The sequence below is a fragment of the Triticum urartu genome, chromosome 5A (genome assembly GCF_056163025.1).
Source record: "Triticum urartu cultivar PI428250 chromosome 5A, HENAU_Tu73, whole genome shotgun sequence".
In the NCBI taxonomy this organism is placed as follows: Eukaryota; Viridiplantae; Streptophyta; class Magnoliopsida; order Poales; family Poaceae; genus Triticum; species Triticum urartu.
The window spans coordinates 508,577,657-508,597,682 of record NC_141877.1 but is presented as its reverse complement, the minus strand read 5'-3'; the positions used below and the strand labels follow the sequence as shown (position 1 = coordinate 508,597,682).

The 20,026-nt window shown below is 45.3% G+C and overlaps 1 protein-coding gene across 3 annotated transcripts; it reads right to left on the bottom strand.

Annotated features, from left to right (window-relative positions):
• Positions 1-558: 558 nt before the first annotated feature.
• Positions 559-3,946, bottom strand: LOC125510082 (rRNA biogenesis RRP36-like protein). 3 transcript variants are annotated; one of them, XM_048675176.2, is made up of 9 exons: positions 3,735-3,945; positions 3,451-3,653; positions 3,285-3,351; positions 2,534-2,586; positions 2,223-2,277; positions 2,050-2,124; positions 1,198-1,315; positions 1,071-1,117; positions 559-980 (listed from the first exon to the last, which is right to left on the bottom strand). In XM_048675176.2, exons 1-9 carry the CDS (start codon positions 3,852-3,854, stop codon positions 879-881), a joined length of 840 nt encoding a protein of 279 aa, XP_048531133.1. In that variant the 5' UTR covers positions 3,855-3,945; the 3' UTR covers positions 559-878. The 3 variants fall into 3 exon arrangements, with proteins under 3 accessions (XP_048531133.1, XP_048531134.1, XP_087377521.1); XM_048675177.2 differs by having other exon boundaries at positions 3,451-3,650; XM_087521395.1 differs by having other exon boundaries at positions 3,451-3,946.
• Positions 3,947-20,026: the final 16,080 nt, after the last annotated feature.

Here is a 20,026-nt window from a genome sequence, read left to right as displayed (position 1 = left end):
CCGTTCTTAAATATAGTACAAGTCTTTTTAAAGATTTTAATATGGACTACATACAGAGCAAAATGAGCGAATCTACACTCTAAACTACGTTTATGTACATCTGTATATAGTCCATATTAAAATCTCTAAAAAGAATTATATTTATGAACAGATGGAGTAGTGTCATAAGAGACAACAGCCACCGTACTTACCATGGAGCATGCGTCCGGTAGTCTGATATAGCAACGTCCATCTATGCAGCGCATTTCCAACCAGACCAAATCTAGCACAGTAGCTAGCCTGAATGATTAAGCAGCTTCTAGTTACCATCTCAATTGTCCGTCAGCTTGATCCATATTGGCCGGACGGATTCATTATGATCAGAAGGTAATGGGAGTTCAGCCAACTGTTGCTAGTCAGCATATCATCATGATATAAAATGAGTTGAGTTCTCCCATAGATAAAGTTATCTGTATCCATGTGTTGGGCAATCTGCAACGGGGCGTCGTGGCGGCAATTATCACTGCCAAAGTGTTTGACAGTTGGTGCTTCCAGCTGTATGTCATCAATCAAGGAAACTAACAAAAGGAATATATTGTTCAGTTGCAACAAGCAAGTGTACTTTACTCCTTGATTACACAGAAAGACTGGCATCAATTGAAGCAGTAGATGAAACAAAATATTATCTCCATGGTTTGGGTTTACAATTGCTTGTTGCTGCCAGCAACCAGAGCTCAACAATAAATATATGGTCCATGGGTTAGCTTCAACTCGCGGTTGCTGATAAATATCTGGGACACTAGGGCAACAACAGGATAGTAGAGAGCGCTGCTACAACAACTCTGTGAGCAGAGGATAGGCTAGCCAGAATCACCCGAAAAGCGGCTGTAGGGGCATTGTTATGCACCACCCCCATCCCTTCGGTATGGCATGAAGCGATGATCTTTGGATGCATTCTTCTTGCGTCGCTTCTCCATAAAGGAATCAAGCTTTCCCGTCTCCTGTAAATGGTCAGCGTAAATTGAAGTTTAAGGCCAGGGATGCTCATAAGTGTGGAAAATTAGCAGTCAATTGAACCCTGGGTGCCTTACCTTGAGCTCATTGTACTTGTCCATCAACTTCCTTTCACGAATTTCAGCTGGTCAAGAAACAAAAGAAAAATCTTTAGATATGTAGATAGACGTGTGAGAGAGGAGGGAAGGGGAGTGGGGAACAAACATTTCTTCAGATAATATGGTCGTTTTCCGGCCTTTGCTGCTTCCCTCTCTTTCTTAATATGTCCACGCAGAATTTCTGATTCAACGTTCTTCTGAGGATTAGACCTCAACTGCTTATCCTGCAGAATAAGAACATGTTCCATCAACCAACCAACAAAGACCTGATAACTTGCTCAATACGAGGAACCCAGTTCTGAAACCATCAAACAACTTATATTTGTTCTAAAAAATACAAGTGTAACAGTCAAATAAGATTAAAGAAGCATCTCCTACTGTATGCCCTCTAGCATAATATCAAATTGCAGCAACCATGTGTTATTGGATAAATACATCTAGTTTTGTACTCCCTCTGTCCCGAATTAGTTGTCTTAGATTTGTCTAGATACAGATGTATCTAGACATGTTTTAGTGTTAGGTAAATCCATATCTAGACAAATCTAAGACAACTAATTTGGGACGGAGGTAATACTATTTCTGATAATACAATGCCCATGCCTCATCTCCGACTGGAAACGTCCGAATTTGATATGTGCTCATCCTTCGTGAGTTTGTGTATAAAATATAAATAGTTGACATGTGACAGCTTGAAAAATAAATCTAAATCACGCACATAGCGTGCCATGTCTACTTAGTTGCTGTTATGTTTCACAAAGAGGCTGAAGTTCAATGTCGTCAAATATTAAAAAGTTCAAATACAATTCTGTACATATTTTTATGATAATAGCACTCAGCAGAATGACCTACCTAGATATTTGAAAGATTCAATGCCAAGCACAACAAAATAACATTAATAGCAAAACATGTCAAAACCTATTACAAAATGTCAACTTGTGAGCAAGTATAAAATACTTACAATCCAGGTGATTTGATTCTTCGCTTCTTCAATGGCATTAGGATCCTTCAATTTCTTAATCGACTTTTGGAGTTTCTGGAGAGGCACATTAAGACAGTGCAGGATACACATTTAATTTTTTTCAAAATAATGATCCATGAGATGGGATTGCACAGGCAGAGGCATAAAAATACCTCTTTTTCTGCAGGCAGATCATGATCGAATAAGAAATTGTATCTTTTCCTGAACCTGAATGCCAACAAATTAGAACAAACTGTCAAACACGGTACAGTCAAAAACGGTATCTAAACTACTTAATGCAGATTGAGAAACCACAGAGGATTTAAGAGACATGAGAATGGAAATGAATGAAAGTTTGCCCACCTTATTTTGGCAGGATTAAAATAGAACATGTTTATCTAAAGGGCACACAATCATGTGTTTAGAAATGGTACAAGACAAATAATGTCATGCAATGGATGATACAAGTATGTTAAACTCTTACCCTTCTTTATCAACAGCTCCATATACAGGTTCAAATCTTGGATCCCTTACAACCTACAGAAAAGTAATGCAGTAAATACAACGAGATATATTACATGGTACAGTCACTGTCTCACTAAAGATCAAGGTATACTACAGTTACACCCAACAGTGCAGTGTGTAAATAAACATCCTCAAGATAAGCACAATATGATAGGGAAAGTTTGCGTATTGAATCACTTTCAGTATGGTTAAACTAGATTTAAAACCCAAGCAAATCAACAAAAAATGAAAATAGATTAAGATACCTAACGACAGATTTAAAGTAGTTTTTGTCTAGATTATTATTATTATTGATCTAAAGAACATTTAGTTGGATTAAGCAACAGGGAAGGAACCCTGTGGAACATGATTCCATTTTCCAACAATGTACCAGAGGGTCAAACAACAAAACTGGGACAGAAGTCAAGTCGAACAAAAGTAAACCTCGCTGCACATAATGTCAATCGATTCACGGAAACTTAAATCAGCATTCTCAAGCTATTTAATTGAGGAGAATAGCGTATGTAACTGAAGCAGCAAGACATGCCCAATGTCAATATGTGACAATAACATGGACAGACTGAACTCACAAAGGCTCTAATTGAACTATGGGTGTTCTTATCCTATACTTGTGCACTACGAATATACCAAATACTACCAATCCAATAGAATCAAACTCTATCCCACCCGGCAACACGCTAAATATAAACTGAATGTCACAAGCAACTGACCTTCTTGGGAACCTGAATCACCTCCCTGAGTCTAGGCGGCCGCACATTCGTGCTAATCTCCATGGGCCTGTTGAAAACCACATGAACACATCAGCACAAGCATTCATTCAATTCCCCAAATTGGCTAATAATCCTAACCAGGAACTGGCACGGCGTGGAACCGGACCTCTTCCTGCTCTCCCTGCGAGCCTTCTTCTGGGCCGCGGCGGCAGCAGAAACACCCCGCGCCGCGAGCGACCCGTCAGCACGCGCGCGCTGCAGCTCGCCGAAGGGCACGTCGGCGAGCACGCGCTCCAGCTTCCGCTCCCGCTCCGCTAACTGGTCGTTCTCCGACTCCGACTCCGACCCCGACGACGAGGAGACATCCTGCTGCGGATCAAACGCACCGCCGGTGAGGGTTCCGCGGATCCGCGCGGCGGTTAAGGAAAACGCGAGGGCTTGGGCTTTTACCTCCTCGTCGACCGATTCCTCGGAGTCTGAGACGGGCTCGTCTTCGGGGTCGCGCTTGCTGGAAGTCGAGGCCGCGGCGGAGGTGGGAGCGGTCCCGCGGTGGCTGCTGCGGCCTTTCATGGAGGCGGCCGGCGTGGCTTCGGCGGCGGCGGCAGGTCTCAGTGTTCGTCTAACGTGTTTTAGGGTCTGGCCGGAACACGAGTACCCGTCCAAGCAGCCCAAATATTGTTGTTGGGTTTCACGCTTCACGCGCCACTGCAACCCAAATATTGCTATATGGGCCGGCGCATGTAGGCTTTCCCACTGGTTTTCCATGGGGTGGTTTTCCTCTGGTTTTTTAGATGGTTTTTGTCTAGGTTTTTTCGTTTTTCGTTTACTTCTTAAAATTTTAAATTGTATGAATTTTTATTTTATTTCCTCATGGATTTTTTTGTAAAACAGAAAAAAATCAATTATGTGAACATTATCAAACCGCGAACTTTTTCCAAATTTGCAAGCAATTTCTAAATCGGTATTTTCCCCCCAATTTGTGAACATTTTAAAAATCCGCAAATATTTTTTAAAAATTCGGGAACTTCCTAAATGCTTCGAATATTTTTAAAACAATTCAAATTTATGGGTTTTTTTAATTCATGAAGTTATTTTCAAATTCATGAACTTTATAAAAATTTGTGCACTTTTTCCCAATTCATGATTTTTTTCAAATCTCGTGAAATTTTTCCAAATTCATGAACATTTCTCAAATTCATAATCTTTATTCAAATCCGTGATTCCCTTTAAAGAAAATCGTGGGTTATTTAAACGGGGCAACAATCAATAATTAACGATGAATTGTCAAAGACAAAGGTCAAGACCAAGTAGCCACATGCGTGACGGCTAAGACGCTAATGGGTGCCAAAGGCGTTGTAAATGAGGTCTCGGGTTTCACCTGATCCATTTGTGTATGCTACATTACTACTGCTAAAAAAATCCGACAACATGTTCCGCATAGCGTCATGCGCCTGCTAGGAGGGATGAAAAGGTGAAAAGGACACATCATGCTCCTTCTCCCGGTAGTACTACCGCGCCCCACTCAGCTGCAAGGACACATCATCATTTGCCTTCTGGAGGCAGCAGACCTTCCCTTTGTGCTCCCGAGCAAGGAGGTCTGCTGATCGAGCTTCTTCTTCAGAGTCTGGAGCTCGTTACCAAGGACACTTTGCCGCTCTTTGCTCTCTTATAGTTTGCCGCAAAGGGTGAGACATCCCTCCTAATCCTTTAGCAGGGAGGTCTCGAGCTCATGCTTTGCAACCACCAAGCTACCCAGCTCGCCCTTGGTAATGCGCATGGCCTCCTCCGCTTCTGTGGGCGCCTTTGTGGCCTCATCCAGGTCATGACGAATTGCGTTGGCCTGCTTGGGGGCTATAAGGAAAGGACAACAGATTTAGGAACAAGAACCCCAATTACCTGAGACATGCATAAAAGTGCAAGAATTAGGATAACAGTTACAAATGGCGCCATCACGAACATGTTGCAATCCCTAGGCATCTTGATGTTGGCCATCAAGTTGCTTCTGCAGGGCAGCAACCTGAGCAGCAAGGGTGCGGTTCTCCTCGACAAGAGCCTTCATCATCAACAAAGCACTCATGCCAAGACAAACAATCCCATAAAGCCAAGATGATTCAAAGGACCCAAGCATGACTTCATATATTATGCCATACTCAGGCCCAGAATCTCACGCGTCACGCGGTCTATGCGACTGCGCCCGAGTCTATGGAATTCTTGGATTAGTTCGACTCCATCATATTCGAGCGCACCGACCACCCGACCCATGTCTCTCATCTAGGGAACTTCGCCCCGATTGTAGATTTGATCGTCGACTGCTTCCGCCTCCTGATGTCTACCACACAACTTGTTCTTGTAAACTCATGTTGGGCCTCCACGCGCAAAGTTTTGTAGGACACTAGCAAATTCCCCTCAAGTGGATGAACTAAGTTTTATTAATCCATGGAAGGCGTATGATGAAGATGGTGTTGGAAATATGCCCTAGAGGCAATAATAAAAGCATTATTATTATATTTCTTTGTTCATGATAATTGTCTTTATTCATGCTATAACTGTATTATCCGGAAATCGTAAATACACGTGTGAATACATAGACCATAATATGTCCCTAGTAAGCCTCTAGTTGACTAGCTCGTTGATCAACAGATAGTCATGGTTTCCTGGCTATGGACATTGGATGTCATTGATAATGGGATCACATCATTAGGAGAATGATGTGATGGACAAGACCTAATCCTAAGCATAGCACAAGATCGTGTAGTTCGTTTGCTAGAGCTTTTCCAATGTCAAGTATCTTTACCTTTGACCATGAGATCGTGTAACTCCCGGATACCGTAAGAGTGCTTTGGGTGTATCAAACGTCACAACGTAACTGGGTGATTATAAAGGTGCACTACGGGTATCTCCGAAAGTGTCTGTTGGGTTGACACGGATCGAGACTGGGATTTGTCACTCCGGATAACGGAGAGGTATCACTGGGCCCACTCGGTAATGCATCATCATTATGAGCTCAAGGTGACCAAGTGGTTGATCACGGGATCATGCATTACGGTACGAGTAAAGTGACTTGCCGGTAACGAGATTGAACAAGGTATTGGGATACCGACGATCGAGTCTCGGGCAAGTAACATACCGATTGACAAAGGGAATTGTATACGGGGTTGATTAATCCTCGACATCGTGGTTCATCCGATGAGATCATCGTGGAGCATGTGGGAGCCATCATGGGTATCCAGATCCCGCTGTTGGTTATTGACCGGAGAGTCGTCTCGGTCATGTCTGCTTGTCTCCCGAACCCGTAGGGTCTACACACTTAAGGTTCGGTGACGCTAGGGTTATGAAGATATGTGTATGCAGTAACCCGAATGTTGTTCGGAGTCCCGGATGAGATCCCGGACGTCACGAGGAGTTCCGGAATAGTCCGGAGGTAAAGAATTATATATAGGAAGTGCTGTTTCGGCCATCGGGACAAGTTTCGGGGTTATCGGTATTGTACCGGGACCACCGGAGAGGTCCCGGGGGCCCACCGGGTGGGGCCACCTATCCCGGAGGGCCCCATGGGCTGAAATAGGAGGGAACCCAGCCCATAGTGGGCTGGGGCGCCACCCCCTATAGGCCCATGCGCCTAGGGTTTCCACCAAGGAAGAGTCCAAGTGGTGGAAGGCACCCCTAGGTGCCTTGGGGGGGAGGGAAACCTCCCCTTGGCAGCCGCACCTAGGAGATTGGATCTCCTAGGCTGCGCACCACCCCCCCTTGGCCCTCCTGTATATAGTTGAGGAGAGGGAGGACTTCATACCTCAGCCTTTGGTGCTTCCCTCTCTCCCCGTTACGTCTCTCTCTCGTAGTATAGGCGAAGCCCTGCTACTGTGACGCCCTGCATCCACCACCACACCGTCGTGCTGCTGGATCTTCATCAACCTCTCCTTCCCCCTTGCTGGATCAAGAAAGGAGGAGACGTCATCCGTTCCGTACGTGTGTTGAACGCGGAGGCACCGTCCGTTCGGTGCTTGATCATCGGTGATTTGAATCACGTCGTGTTCGACTACATCATCCCCGTTCTTTGAACGCTTCCGCTCGCGATCTACAAGGTACGTAGATGCATCCGATCACTCGTTGCTAGATGAACTCCTAGATGGATCTTGGTGAAACCGTAGGAAAATTTTTGTTTTCTGCAACGTTCCCCAACAGTGGCATCATGAGCTAGGTCTATGTGTAGTTCTCTTGCACGAGTAGAACACAAAGTAGTTGTGGGCGTTGATTTTGTTCAATATGCTTGCCGTTACTAGTCTTATCTTGATTCGGCGGCATCGTGGGATGAAGCGGCCCGGACCGACCTTACACGTACTCTTACGTGAGACAGGTTCCACCGACTGACATGCACTAGTTGCATAAGGTGGCTAGCGGGTGTCTGTCTCTCCTACTTTAGTCGGATCGGATTCGATGAAAAGGGTCCTTATGAAGGGTAAATAGCAATTGGCATATCACGTTGTGGTCTTTGCTTAGGTAAGAAACGTTCTTGCTAGAAACCCATAGCAACCACGTAAAACATGCAAACAACAATTAGAGGACGTCTAACTTGTTTTTGCAGGGTATGCTATGTGATGTGATATGGCCAAAAGGATGTGATGAATGATATATGTGATGTATGAGATTGATCATGTTCTTGTAATAGGAATCACGACTTACATGTCGATGAGTATGACGATCTACAAGGATGATCATGTAGCCCCAAGATGGAGATCAAAGGAGCTATGTGATATTGGCCATATCATGTCACTATCATTATTTGATTGCATGTGATGTTTATCATGTTTTGCATCTTGTTTACTTAGTACGACGGTAGTAAATAAGATGATCCCTTACAACAATTTCAAGAAGTGTTCTCCCCTAACTGTGCACCGTTGCTACAGTTCGTCGTTTCGAAGCATCACGTGTTAATCGGGTGTGATAGATCCTTACGTTCACATACAACGGGTGTAAGAAGTTTTACACATGCAAAAACACTTAGGGTTAACTTGATGAGCCTAGCATGTGAAGACATGGCCTCGGAACACAGAGACCGAAAGGTCGAACACGAGTCGTATGGAAGATACGATCAACATGAAGATGTTCACCGGCGATGACTAGTCCGTCTCACGTGTTAATCGGACATGGCCTAGTCGACTCGGATCGTGTAACACTTAGATGACTAGAGGGATGTCTAATCTGAGTGGGAGTTCATTAATAATTTGATTAGATGAACTTAATTATCATGAACTTAGTCTAAAATCTTTACAATATGTCCTGTAGATCAAATGGCCAACGTTGTATTCAATTTCAACGCGTTCCTAGAGAAAACCAAGCTGAAAGACGATGGCAGCAACTATACGGACTGGGTCCGGAACCTGAGGATCATCCTCATAGCTGCCAAGAAAGATTATGTCCTACAAGCACCGCTAGGTGATCCACCCGTCCCACAGAACCAAGATGCTATGAACGCTTGGCAGACACGTACTGATGACTACTCCCTCGTTCAGTGCGGCATGCTTTACAGCTTAGAGCCGGGGCTCCAAAAGCGTTTTGAGAGACATGGAGCATATGAGATGTTCGAAGAGCTAAAAATGGTTTTTCAAGCTCATGCCCGGATCGAGAGATATGAAGTCTCCGATAAGTTCTTCAGCTGTAAGATGGAGGAAAATAGTTCTGTCAGTGAGCACATACTCACTATGTCTGGGTTACATAACCGCTTGACTCAGCTGGGAGTTAATCTCCCGGATGACGCGGTCATTGACAGAATCCTCCAGTCGCTTCCACCAAGCTACAAGAGCTTTGTGATGAACTTCAATATGCAGGGGATGGTAAAGACCATTCCTGAAGTATTTGCTATGCTGAAATCAGCAGAGGTAGAAGTCAAGAAGGAACATCAAGTGTTGATGATGAATAAAACCACTAAGTTCAAGAAGGGCAAGGGTAAAAAGAACTTCAAGAAGGACGGCAAGGAAGTTGCTGCGCCCGGCAAGCAAGCTGTCGGGAAGAAGTCAAAGAATGGACCCAAGCCTGAGACAGAGTGCTTTTATTGCAAAGGGAAGGGTCACTGGAAGCGGAACTGCCCCAAATACTTAGCGGACAAGAAGGCCGGCAACACCAAAGGTATATTTGATATACATGTAATTGATGTGTACCTTACCAGTACTCGTAGTAACTCCTGGGTATTTGATACCGGTGCCGTTGCTCATATTTGTAACTCACCACAGGAGCTGCGGAATAAACGGAAACTGGCGAAGGACGAGGTGACGATGCGCGTCGGGAATGGTTCCAAGGTCGATGTGATCGCCGTCGGCACGCTACCTCTACATTTACCTACGGGATTAGTTATAAACCTCAATAATTGTTATTTAGTACCATGTTTGAGCATGAACATTGTATCAGGATCTCGTTTAATACGAGATGGCTACTCATTTAAATCCGAGAATAATGGTTGTTCTATTTATATGAGAGATATGTTTTATGGTCATGCTCCGATAGTCAATGGTTTATTCTTAATGAATCTCGAGCGTATTACTACACATGTTCATAGTGTGAGTACCAAAAGATGTAAGGTTGATAATGATAGTCCCACATACTTGTGGCACTGCCGCCTTGGTCACATAGGTGTCAAACGCATGAAGAAGCTCCATGCAGATGGACTTTTAGAGTCTCTTGATTATGAATCATTTGACACGTGCGAACCATGCCTCATGGGAAAAATGACCAAGACTCCGTTCTCAGGAACAATGGAGCGAGCAACCAACTTATTGGAAATCATACATACTGATGTGTGTGGTCCAATGAGTGTTGAGGCTCGCGGTGGCTATCGTTATGTTCTCACCCTCACTGATGACTTGAGTAGATATGGGTATGTCTACTTAATGAAACACAAGTCTGAAACCTTTGAAAAGTTCAAGGAATTTCAGAGTGAGGTTGAGAATCAACGTGACAGGAAAATCAAGTTTCTACGATCAGACGTGGAGGAGAATACTTGAGTCACGAATTTGGCACACACTTAAGAAAATGTGGAATAGTTTCACAACTCACGCCGCCTGGAACACCTCAGCGTAACGGTGTGTCCGAACGTCGTAATCGCACTCTATTAGATATGGTGCGATCTATGATGTCTCTTGCCGATTTACCGCTATCCTTTTGGGGGTATGCTTTAGAGACTGCCGCATTCACTTTAAATAGGGCTCCGTCGAAATCCGTTGAGACGACACCGTATGAATTATGGTTTGGGAAGAAACCTAAGCTGTCATTTCTAAAAGTTTGGGGATGCGATGCTTATGTCAAGAAACTTCAACCTGAAAAGCTCGAACCCAAGTCGGAAAAATGCATCTTCATAGGATACCCTAAAGAAACTTATGGGTATACCTTCTACCTCAGATCCCAAGGCAAGATCTTTGTTGCCAGGAATGGATCCTTTCTAGAGAAAGAGTTTCTCTCGAAAGAAGTAAGTGGGAGGAAAGTAGAACTTGATGAAGTATTGCCTCTTGAACCGGTAAATGGCGCAACTCAAGAAAATGTTCCTGAGGTGCCAGCACTGACTAGAGAGGAAGTTATTCATGATGATCAAGATACTTCTGATCAAGCTCCTACTGAAATTCGAAGGTCCACAAGGACACGTTCCGCACCAGAGTGGTACGGCAACCCTGTCTTGGAAATCATGTTGTTAGACAACGGTGAACCTTCGAACTATGAAGAGGCGATGGCGGGACCGGATTCCAACAAATGGCTAGAAGCCATGAAATCCGAGATAGGATCCATGTATGAAAACAAAGTATGGACTTTGACTGACTTGCCCGTTGAACGGCGAGCCATAGAAAATAAATGGATCTTTAAGAAGAAGACAGACGCGGATGGTAATGTGACCATCTATAAAGCTCGGCTTGTCGCTAAGGGTTATCCACAAGTTCAAGGGGTTGACTACGATGAGACTTTCTCACCGGTAGCGAAGCTAAAGTCTGTCCGAATCATGTTAGCAATTGCCGCATTCTATGATTAAGAAATATGGCAAATGGACGTCAAAACGGCATTCCTTAATGGTTTCCTTAAGGAAGAATTGTATATGATGCAGCCGGAAGGTTTTGTCGATCCTAAGAATGCTAACAAGGTGTGCAAGCTCCAACGCTCGATTTATGGGCTGGTGCAAGCATCTCGGAGTTGGAACATTCGCTTTGATGAGATGATCAAAGCGTTTGGGTTTACGCAGACTTATGGAGAAGCCTGCGTTTACAAGAAAGTGAGTGGGAGCTCTGTAGCATTTCTCATACTATATGTAGATGACATACTTTTGATGGGAAATGATATAGAACTCTTGGACAGCATCAAGGCCTACTTGAATAAGAGTTTTTCAATGAAGGACCTTGGAGAAGCTGCTTATATATTAGGCATCAAGATCTATAGAGATAGATCGAGACGCCTTATAGGTCTTTCACAAAGCACATACCTTGATAAGATATTGAAGAAGTTCAATATGGATCATTCTAAGAAGGGGTTCTTACCTGTGTTACAAGGTGTGAAATTGAGCTCAGCTCAATGTCCGACCACGGCAGAAGATATAGAAGAGATGAGTGTCATCCCCTATGCCTCAGCCATAGGTTCTATTATGTATGCCATGCTGTGTACCAGACCTGATGTAAACCTTGCCGTAAGTTTGGTAGGAAGGTACCAAAGTAATCCCGGCAAGGAACACTGGACAGCGGTCAAGAATATCCTGAAGTACCTGAAAAGGACTAAGGAAATGTTTCTCGTTTATGGAGGTGACGAAGAGCTCGTCGTAAAGGGTTACGTCGACGCTAGCTTCGACACAGATCTGGATGACTCTAAGTCACAAACCGGATACGTGTATATGTTGAATGGTGGAGCAGTGAGCTGGTGCAGCTGCAAACAGAGCGTCGTGGCGGGATCTACATGTGAAGCGGAGTACATGGCAGCCTCGGAGGCAGCACATGAAGCTATATGGGTGAAGGAGTTCATCACCGACCTAGGAGTCATACCCAATGGGTCGGGGCCAATCAAACTCTTTTGTGACAACACTGGAGCTATTGCACTTGCCAAGGAGCCCAGGTTTCACAAGAAGACAAGGCACATCAAGCGTCGCTTCAACTCCATTCGTGAAAATGTTCAAGATGGAGACATAGAGATTTGTAAAGTACATACGGACCTGAATATAGCAGATCCGTTGACTAAACCTCTCCCTAGGGCAAAACATGATCAACACCAGAATTCCATGGGTGTTCGATTCATCACAATGTAACTAGATTATTGACTCTAGTGCAAGTGGGAGACTGTTGGAAATATGCCCTAGAGGCAATAATAAAAGCATTATTATTATATTTCTTTGTTCATGATAATTGTCTTTATTCATGCTATAACTGTATTATCCGGAAATCGTAAATACACGTGTGAATACATAGACCATAATATGTCCCTAGTAAGCCTCTAGTTGACTAGCTCGTTGATCAACAGATAGTCATGGTTTCCTGGCTATGGACATTGGATGTCATTGATAACGGGATCACATCATTAGGAGAATGATGTGATGGACAAGACCTAATCCTAAGCATAGCACAAGATCGTGTAGTTCGTTTGCTAGAGCTTTTCCAATGTCAAGTATCTTTTCCTTTGACCATGAGATCGTGTAACTCCCGGATACCGTAAGAGTGCTTTGGGTGTATCAAACGTCACAACGTAACTGGGTGACTATAAAGGTGCACTACGGGTATCTCCGAAAGTGTCTGTTGGGTTGACACGGATCGAGACTGGGATTTGTCACTCTGGATAACGGAGAGGTATCACTAGGCCCACTCGGTAATGCATCATCATTATGAGCTCAAGGTGACCAAGTGGTTGATCACGGGATCATGCATTACGGTACGAGTAAAGTGACTTGCCGGTAACGAGATTGAACAAGGTATTGGGATACCGACGATCGAGTCTCGGGCAAGTAACATACCGATTGACAAAGGGAATTGTATACGGGGTTGATTAATCCTCGACATCGTGGTTCATCCGATGAGATCATCGTGGAGCATGTGGGAGCCATCATGGGTATCCAGATCCCGCTGTTGGTTATTGACCGGAGAGTCGTCTCGGTCATGTCTGCTTGTCTCCCGAACCCGTAGGGTCTACACACTTAAGGTTCGGTGACGCTAGGGTTATGAAGATATGTGTATGCAGTAACCCGAATGTTGTTCGGAGTCCCGGATGAGATCCCGGACGTCACGAGGAGTTCCGGAATAGTCCGGAGGTAAAGAATTATATATAGAAAGTGTTGTTTCGGCCATCGGGACAAGTTTCGGGGTTATCGGTATTGTACCGGGACCACCGGAGAGGTCCCGGGGGCCCACCGGGTGGGGCCACCTATCCCGGAGGGCCCCATGGGCTGAAATAGGAGGGAACCCAGCCCATAGTGGGCTGGGGCGCCACCCCCTATAGGCCCATGCGCCTAGGGTTTCCACCAAGGAAGAGTCCAAGTGGTGGAAGGCACCCCTAGGTGCCTTGGGGGGGAGGGAAACTTCCCCTTGGCAGCCGCACCTAAGAGATTGGATCTCCTAGGCTGCGCACCACCCTCCCTTGGCCCTCCTATATATAGTTGAGGAGAGGGAGGACTTCATACCTCAGCCTTTGGTGCTTCCCTCTCTCCCCGTTACGTCTCTCTCTCGTAGTATAGGCTAAGCCCTGCTACTGTGACGCCCTGCATCCACCACCACACCGTCGTGCTGCTGGATCTTCATCAACCTCTCCTTCCCCCTTGCTGGATCAAGAAAGGAGGAGACGTCATCCGTTCCGTACGTGTGTTGAACGCGGAGGCACCGTCCGTTCGGTGCTTGATCATCGGTGATTTGAATCACGTCGTGTTCGACTACATCATCCCCGTTCTTTGAACGCTTCCGCTCGCGATCTACAAGGTACGTAGATGCATCCGATCACTCGTTGCTAGATGAACTCCTAGATGGATCTTGGTGAAACCGTAGGAAAATTTTTGTTTTCTACAACGTTCCCCAACAGATGGTCACTCTCAAACAACCTTGCAACCAAATAACAAAAAGTCTCGTGTGTCGCCAACACAACAAATACAATATTAAATTGTATAGGTGGACTAGTTTGGCGAAGAGATGGTAGTACAAGTGTAGTAATGATAGTAGATATTGATTTTTGTAATAGGAGCAATAAAAACAGCAAGGTAGCAATTAACAAAACAGAGCACAAACAATATTGCAATGCTTGAAAATGAGGCCTAGGGTCTGTACTTTTGCTAGTGCAATCTCTCAACAATGCTAATATAATTGAATCATATAACCACCCTCAACGTACCATGAAGAATCACCCCAAAGTTTTTATCTAGCGGAGAAAATAAGAAGAAATTGTTTGTAGGGTACGAAAACACCTCAAAGTTATCCTTTCTGATCCAAGAGTTCGTACTAAAATAACACCAAGTTATCCTTTCCGGTCAATCTATTTAAGAGTTCATACTAAAATAACACCATATGATACACATCAACCAACTCTAATGTCATTAGATACTCCAATGTCACCGCGATTATCCGTGAGTTGATTATACCATATGCTTCAAACAATTTTAGATTCATAATACTCAACCAACACAAAGAATCTCAAAGAGTGCCCCAAGATTTCTACCGGAGAAACAAAGACGAGAACGTGCATCAACCCTATGCATAGATTGCCCCAATGTCACCTCGGGAATGCGTGAGTTGAGTGTCAAAACACACATATGATACCCCATTGTCACCACGGGTATTCATAATAAGACATACATCAAGTGTTCTCAAATCTATAAAAGTATTCAATCCGATAAGAACAAAATTTTAAAGGGAAACTCAATTCATTACAACAAGATAGAGAGGGGAAAACAACATATGATCCAACTATATTAACAAAGCTCATGATACATCAAGATCATGTCAAATTAAGAACACGAGAGAGAGAGAGAGAGAGATGGGAGATTAAACACATAGCTACTGGTACAAACCCTCAGCCCCGAGGGTGGACTACTCCCTCCTCATCGTGGTGGCGGCCGGAATGATGAAGATGGCCACCAGTGATGATTTCCCCTCCGGCAGGGTGCTGGAACGGGGTCTAGATTGGTTTTTCGTGGCTATAGAGACTTGCGGCGGCCGAACTTCTGATTTAGGGTCATTTCTGGGGGTTCCTGTATTTATAGGATTTTTTGCGTGTGTCTCACGCTAAGATGGGCCTCGAGGTGACCACAACCCATCAGGACGAGCCAGACCCCCCTGGCGCGCCCTGGTGTCTTGTGGGGCCCTCGTGGCTCTTCTGGCCCTCCCACAAAGTTTCCAGTGCCTCTTTTCTTCCAACAAAATCATAAAAAAAATCGCTGCATTTGGAGAATTTTGATTTCTGCACAAAAAACAACACCACAGTAGTTTTGCTGAAAACAGCGTCAGTCCGGGTTATTTCCATTCAAATCATACCAAAACCATATAAAATTGTTGTAAACATGGCATGAATACTTTATAAATTATAGATATGTTGGAGACGCATCACCTCCCCCGGGTTCTCATGGACGGGGGCAGCGGGGTTAACACGATCTTCCCCGACACATCGGCGAAGATGAGAATCTCCATGTCCCCGTCTGAACCCATCATCCACCTGCTTCCACAGGTTCGTGTTGGGCAGAAAGGCACAAACCCTCAGACAAATCGAGGCGGCGGTGATCTTCGGAGACGAAGAAAACTTCCGCTCAGAAGCATCGTGCTTCGAGATCGCGTCGTTCCCTACAGGCTAAAACAACATCCCCATCCCTTCTTCTTTGCATCTGTGTCTAGCTTACGTGCCGTGGCGAGTTCGTGGACAAACGAGGCCCATGAAGAATCACCACGCGAGGTAGATCATCCAGGAAGGTGGTAGACTAGCTCCTTTTATAGGAGGAATAATCACAACCTCAATCATACCCTTTATTGTTCTTAAAATCTGAACCGTTTTATTTAATTGCTTACAATCATCAACTCCAACCACACTATTCGCTAATTATTATAACTAGGAAGGCTAGTGAGTCTGACAATCTCACTATCTAAGTTAAGAACTAAGAAGAAGTTCTCTAATTGTGTGCATTGGGTGATAATTGCATGTAGTCATGGGATCCATCAGATTGATATATAGGTTTTCAACAGAGTAAAATACTTACCGTATGCTGCAAAACCTTGCTCTTCAGGGCTCACAAACTTCTATAGAGGAAAGCATAAACAATAGTGTCTATGCTGTCTCGGGTCCTTTGGACCTGGGCGTGCACTTCGTGTGTCTTCGTGTTGCGGACCACGTAATGTTCTTCTTCTTCCTGCTACTTGTGGTGGTGGACTGGTGGTCTTGCGGGCAACCAACAGCTTCAACGACGGAAGACTGGCCCTTGGGTATCGGGGATTCTGGGTGATGTTGCCCCGCCCATTGTTTGCCTCTCTGAAAACATGGTTTTGATTTCCTTGTGTTTTCTGACATGTCTTGCATTGTTGAAGGTTTTTAATATAAATCAAGAGCTTCATTCGCAAAAGAAAAAAGATACCGTTGAGTGATCTGAATCCTAGTCGTTCTTGTTTAAGCGTCATCACCACGCAGAAATCTCCCCCGGCGTCGTTTTGCTGACCTCCGACCGAAAAAGATTTGACGATAACCGGCCATCAGAAAGCGAGATTCGACCGAAGAAGAAGTTGAGCAGTTGCTCTCCTCACGACGCACACCGCCGAGACTCTATCTTGTCGATACACGGCACGCACGTCGCGGCGACGACGACAGTCGCACCAGACACATCCCTGCGCCCGAGCGATTCCAACCAAGGGCCAAGTTGCCGTGCTTGCTGCTACCGACGGGCCAACTGAAGAGACTGATGGCACCAGCAAACGGCTAATCACCCGGCTGTTTCCTTCTGCCTCCCCAGAAACCTCCATTTGCTCCGTACTTCTGTTGAAGATGTCGCGTCGGACAGCTGAAAACTACTCGACGATACGTGCAGTGGCACACACTGACACTACTACACTGCGTCTGCATCAGAGTGGCGGCAGCGGCAGCGGCAGCTGGCCAGGTCCATCCAATCCAGCACGGCTTAATCGGCTTGTCCGAACGATCCTGGGCGGCTAAATGGAGGCCGGCTTGAATGCCAACCTGCAAGACCTCAGTTAATGCTGACAGCCTGTTTATGGGCGTTTGATGGCCTCCTTTAAGTGCGGAGACAAGTCGTGTGCTTGCCAACAGATTAACAATGACAGGCGATTAAGCCCGTCAAGTACTCTGCCCGTCATCCGTGCATCTTTTTCGTGTGCCTCTCTAGGTTTGCTCAAGCTTGCAAGCATGTGTATACTTGTATACTTGTCGACAAGGGTTTGCAGCGTGGTGCTATTCAATTCTAGCTACTAGCTAGTGGTGTTTTATTTCTTTGATCGTCTAGGGCACATCTATGTGTGCCTAATTGTTGCACATCTAAGTGACTCAATCGAATTTAAAGAAAAAGAAAAAAAGACAAAAAAAAATGCTTGCACGAATCTTAACGTAAGATTAATGATATAGGACTTAAATGTGCAATACTTAGAGCACATGTAGATATGCTTTAGCAAAACTGTATTTCTTTTCTTATTTTAATAATTAAGCGTGTTGGTACACGGCTGAAGCTTGTTCGTTAGCTCTCATGGTTTCTTGGCTGATGCAGCATGATCAAGCGCCATGCAAAAGATGTTGGAAATATTAGCACTTTTCCGATTAGACTTATTCATGAGTTAACAGTAAGCATGGCACAAAAGGTATGTATCTCATAGCGATAGCTAAGCATACTAGCACGTGCGGAACATAGAATCGAACCTTCTATGAGCAGCACATATACGGCTAGCATAAGTACGAGTAAACGAGGGATGAACAAATCATACCCTCCGGTTGGCCAGGCCAACGCGGCGGCTGCAGCAGCAACTTCGGCGTCGTCCGTGGCCTTCTTCTTAGCGGCGGCGTCGTCCGCCATGGTGTCGATGCAGAGGAAGTAGTGGAAGCAGAAGCGAACAGAGTTGGGGACAGATCGGGAGCAGTCGCGTCGAGACGCTCCCCAAAAACCTTATTGCCGTTCTCCCGGGCAGGATATCGAACGACAGGGTTCCGGAGGCACCTGCTCTCCCGACCAGCCGTGCACGCGGTCGTCGGGATGGGATCGCCGGAGGCAGCACAGAGTGAGGAACAGTAGATGACGGCTAGGTCACACGAGAGGGAGCGAGTGAACCGAACTAGGTTACTTCACTGGTCAGAGCCTTCTTATATAGTCCGTAAGGAAGAAAGTCGTGGGCCTTGACGAGGCCCACGACCAAGTCGGCCCACTCCCGGCAAGGGAGTCGTTGTTCCCGATAAGGTAGCACTCCCGGCAAGGGAGTCGACGAATCCCGGCAACATAAGTCAGCCCACCGTCCAACGTCTTGGACAGTGACCCACATTTTAGGGACTCGTTAATTTATCCCTGATTAGTTAATTCATTCCTGAGCGACAAAAATAAGCTTCGGCCCATTCCCGCAACCCGCGGCGCGCGCGCGTCGTGGCGAGGCGGGCGGCGGAGGAGGAGCCCGCATGTACGACTCCTCTTCCCAAGTTCCCAATGGCAAATGGTAGAGCAGCCCTTATAAAGGGGTCTCAACTCTTCTCAACTAGCAAGGTGAGACTAAACTTTCCACCACCTGTCATCTCATACCTGGGCCTCAAGATTAACCAGGGATTAGTGTCTTATATGGGCCTAAGCCCATCCATAATCCAACACAAGTGACCTTTATAACTCATCTTTTTGTCCTGATTATCGTCTCCAAGTACTGAAGGACGGATTTTTTTTTTTGAAATGGAGGAAAGTTGAATGTATATTTCCTAGGTTTTTTTTTCTTGAGAAAACGGACAAAGAGTTAAGCTATTATCATGGGGAGGATGTGAAAAGGGATGGTACTACCGGTGGTGTTTTATTTCCCCCCCCCCCCCCCCCCCCCTTAATTAAGCGTGCTGGTGCAAAGGCTGAAGCTTGTTCGTTAGCTCTCTTAATTTCTTGGCGGACCAAGTGCCATGCAAGTGACCTTAACTCATCTCCTTGTCCTGATCACCATCTCCGAATACTAACGGACAGATTTAGATTTCCATTGGGTGAACCCTCACGTCACTGAACAGGTCGAATGCTTCTTTCCGAGGAGGGGTTATGGGTGAAACGGACAAAGAGTCGATCTATCATGGGTGTGTGGAAAGGCAAGATGGTGGTACAATCAAAAAGAAGAAGAAGAAACGAAGATGCCAGGGAGAGAGTGGCGCAGGCAACCGACAGATCAAATGGTGCAAGTGCAACCCCAGCTTTATTTGGGAAGAGACATGGAAAATTGGCACTTATCAGAGAGTGATATCCCCTTCTCAAAAGGCAAAGGCAGCATAACATGCATGTGTGTACCAACATGCATGTATATACAAGAACTTGTTCGTTACACTATCAAATGGAAGAGCAGCTAAAATAACAGCTCCTTGCGATCCTCCCATGTGCACAGCTGGCTAATCTACGAGCCTAATGCGGCGCGAGGACCGTCGGATTCGGCGATATTTTAACATGACAGCACGCTAATCACACCCTTTTTTTTTATCCGATACGCTAGCTTGAGAAGAATCTCAGGAAAAGAGCAGTAGGCGAAGCTGGAGGAGGAATCTGATCTCTGACGAGAGGTGAATTTTGGCGCACACACACACTAGCTAATAATTAACTAAGCTGGTTG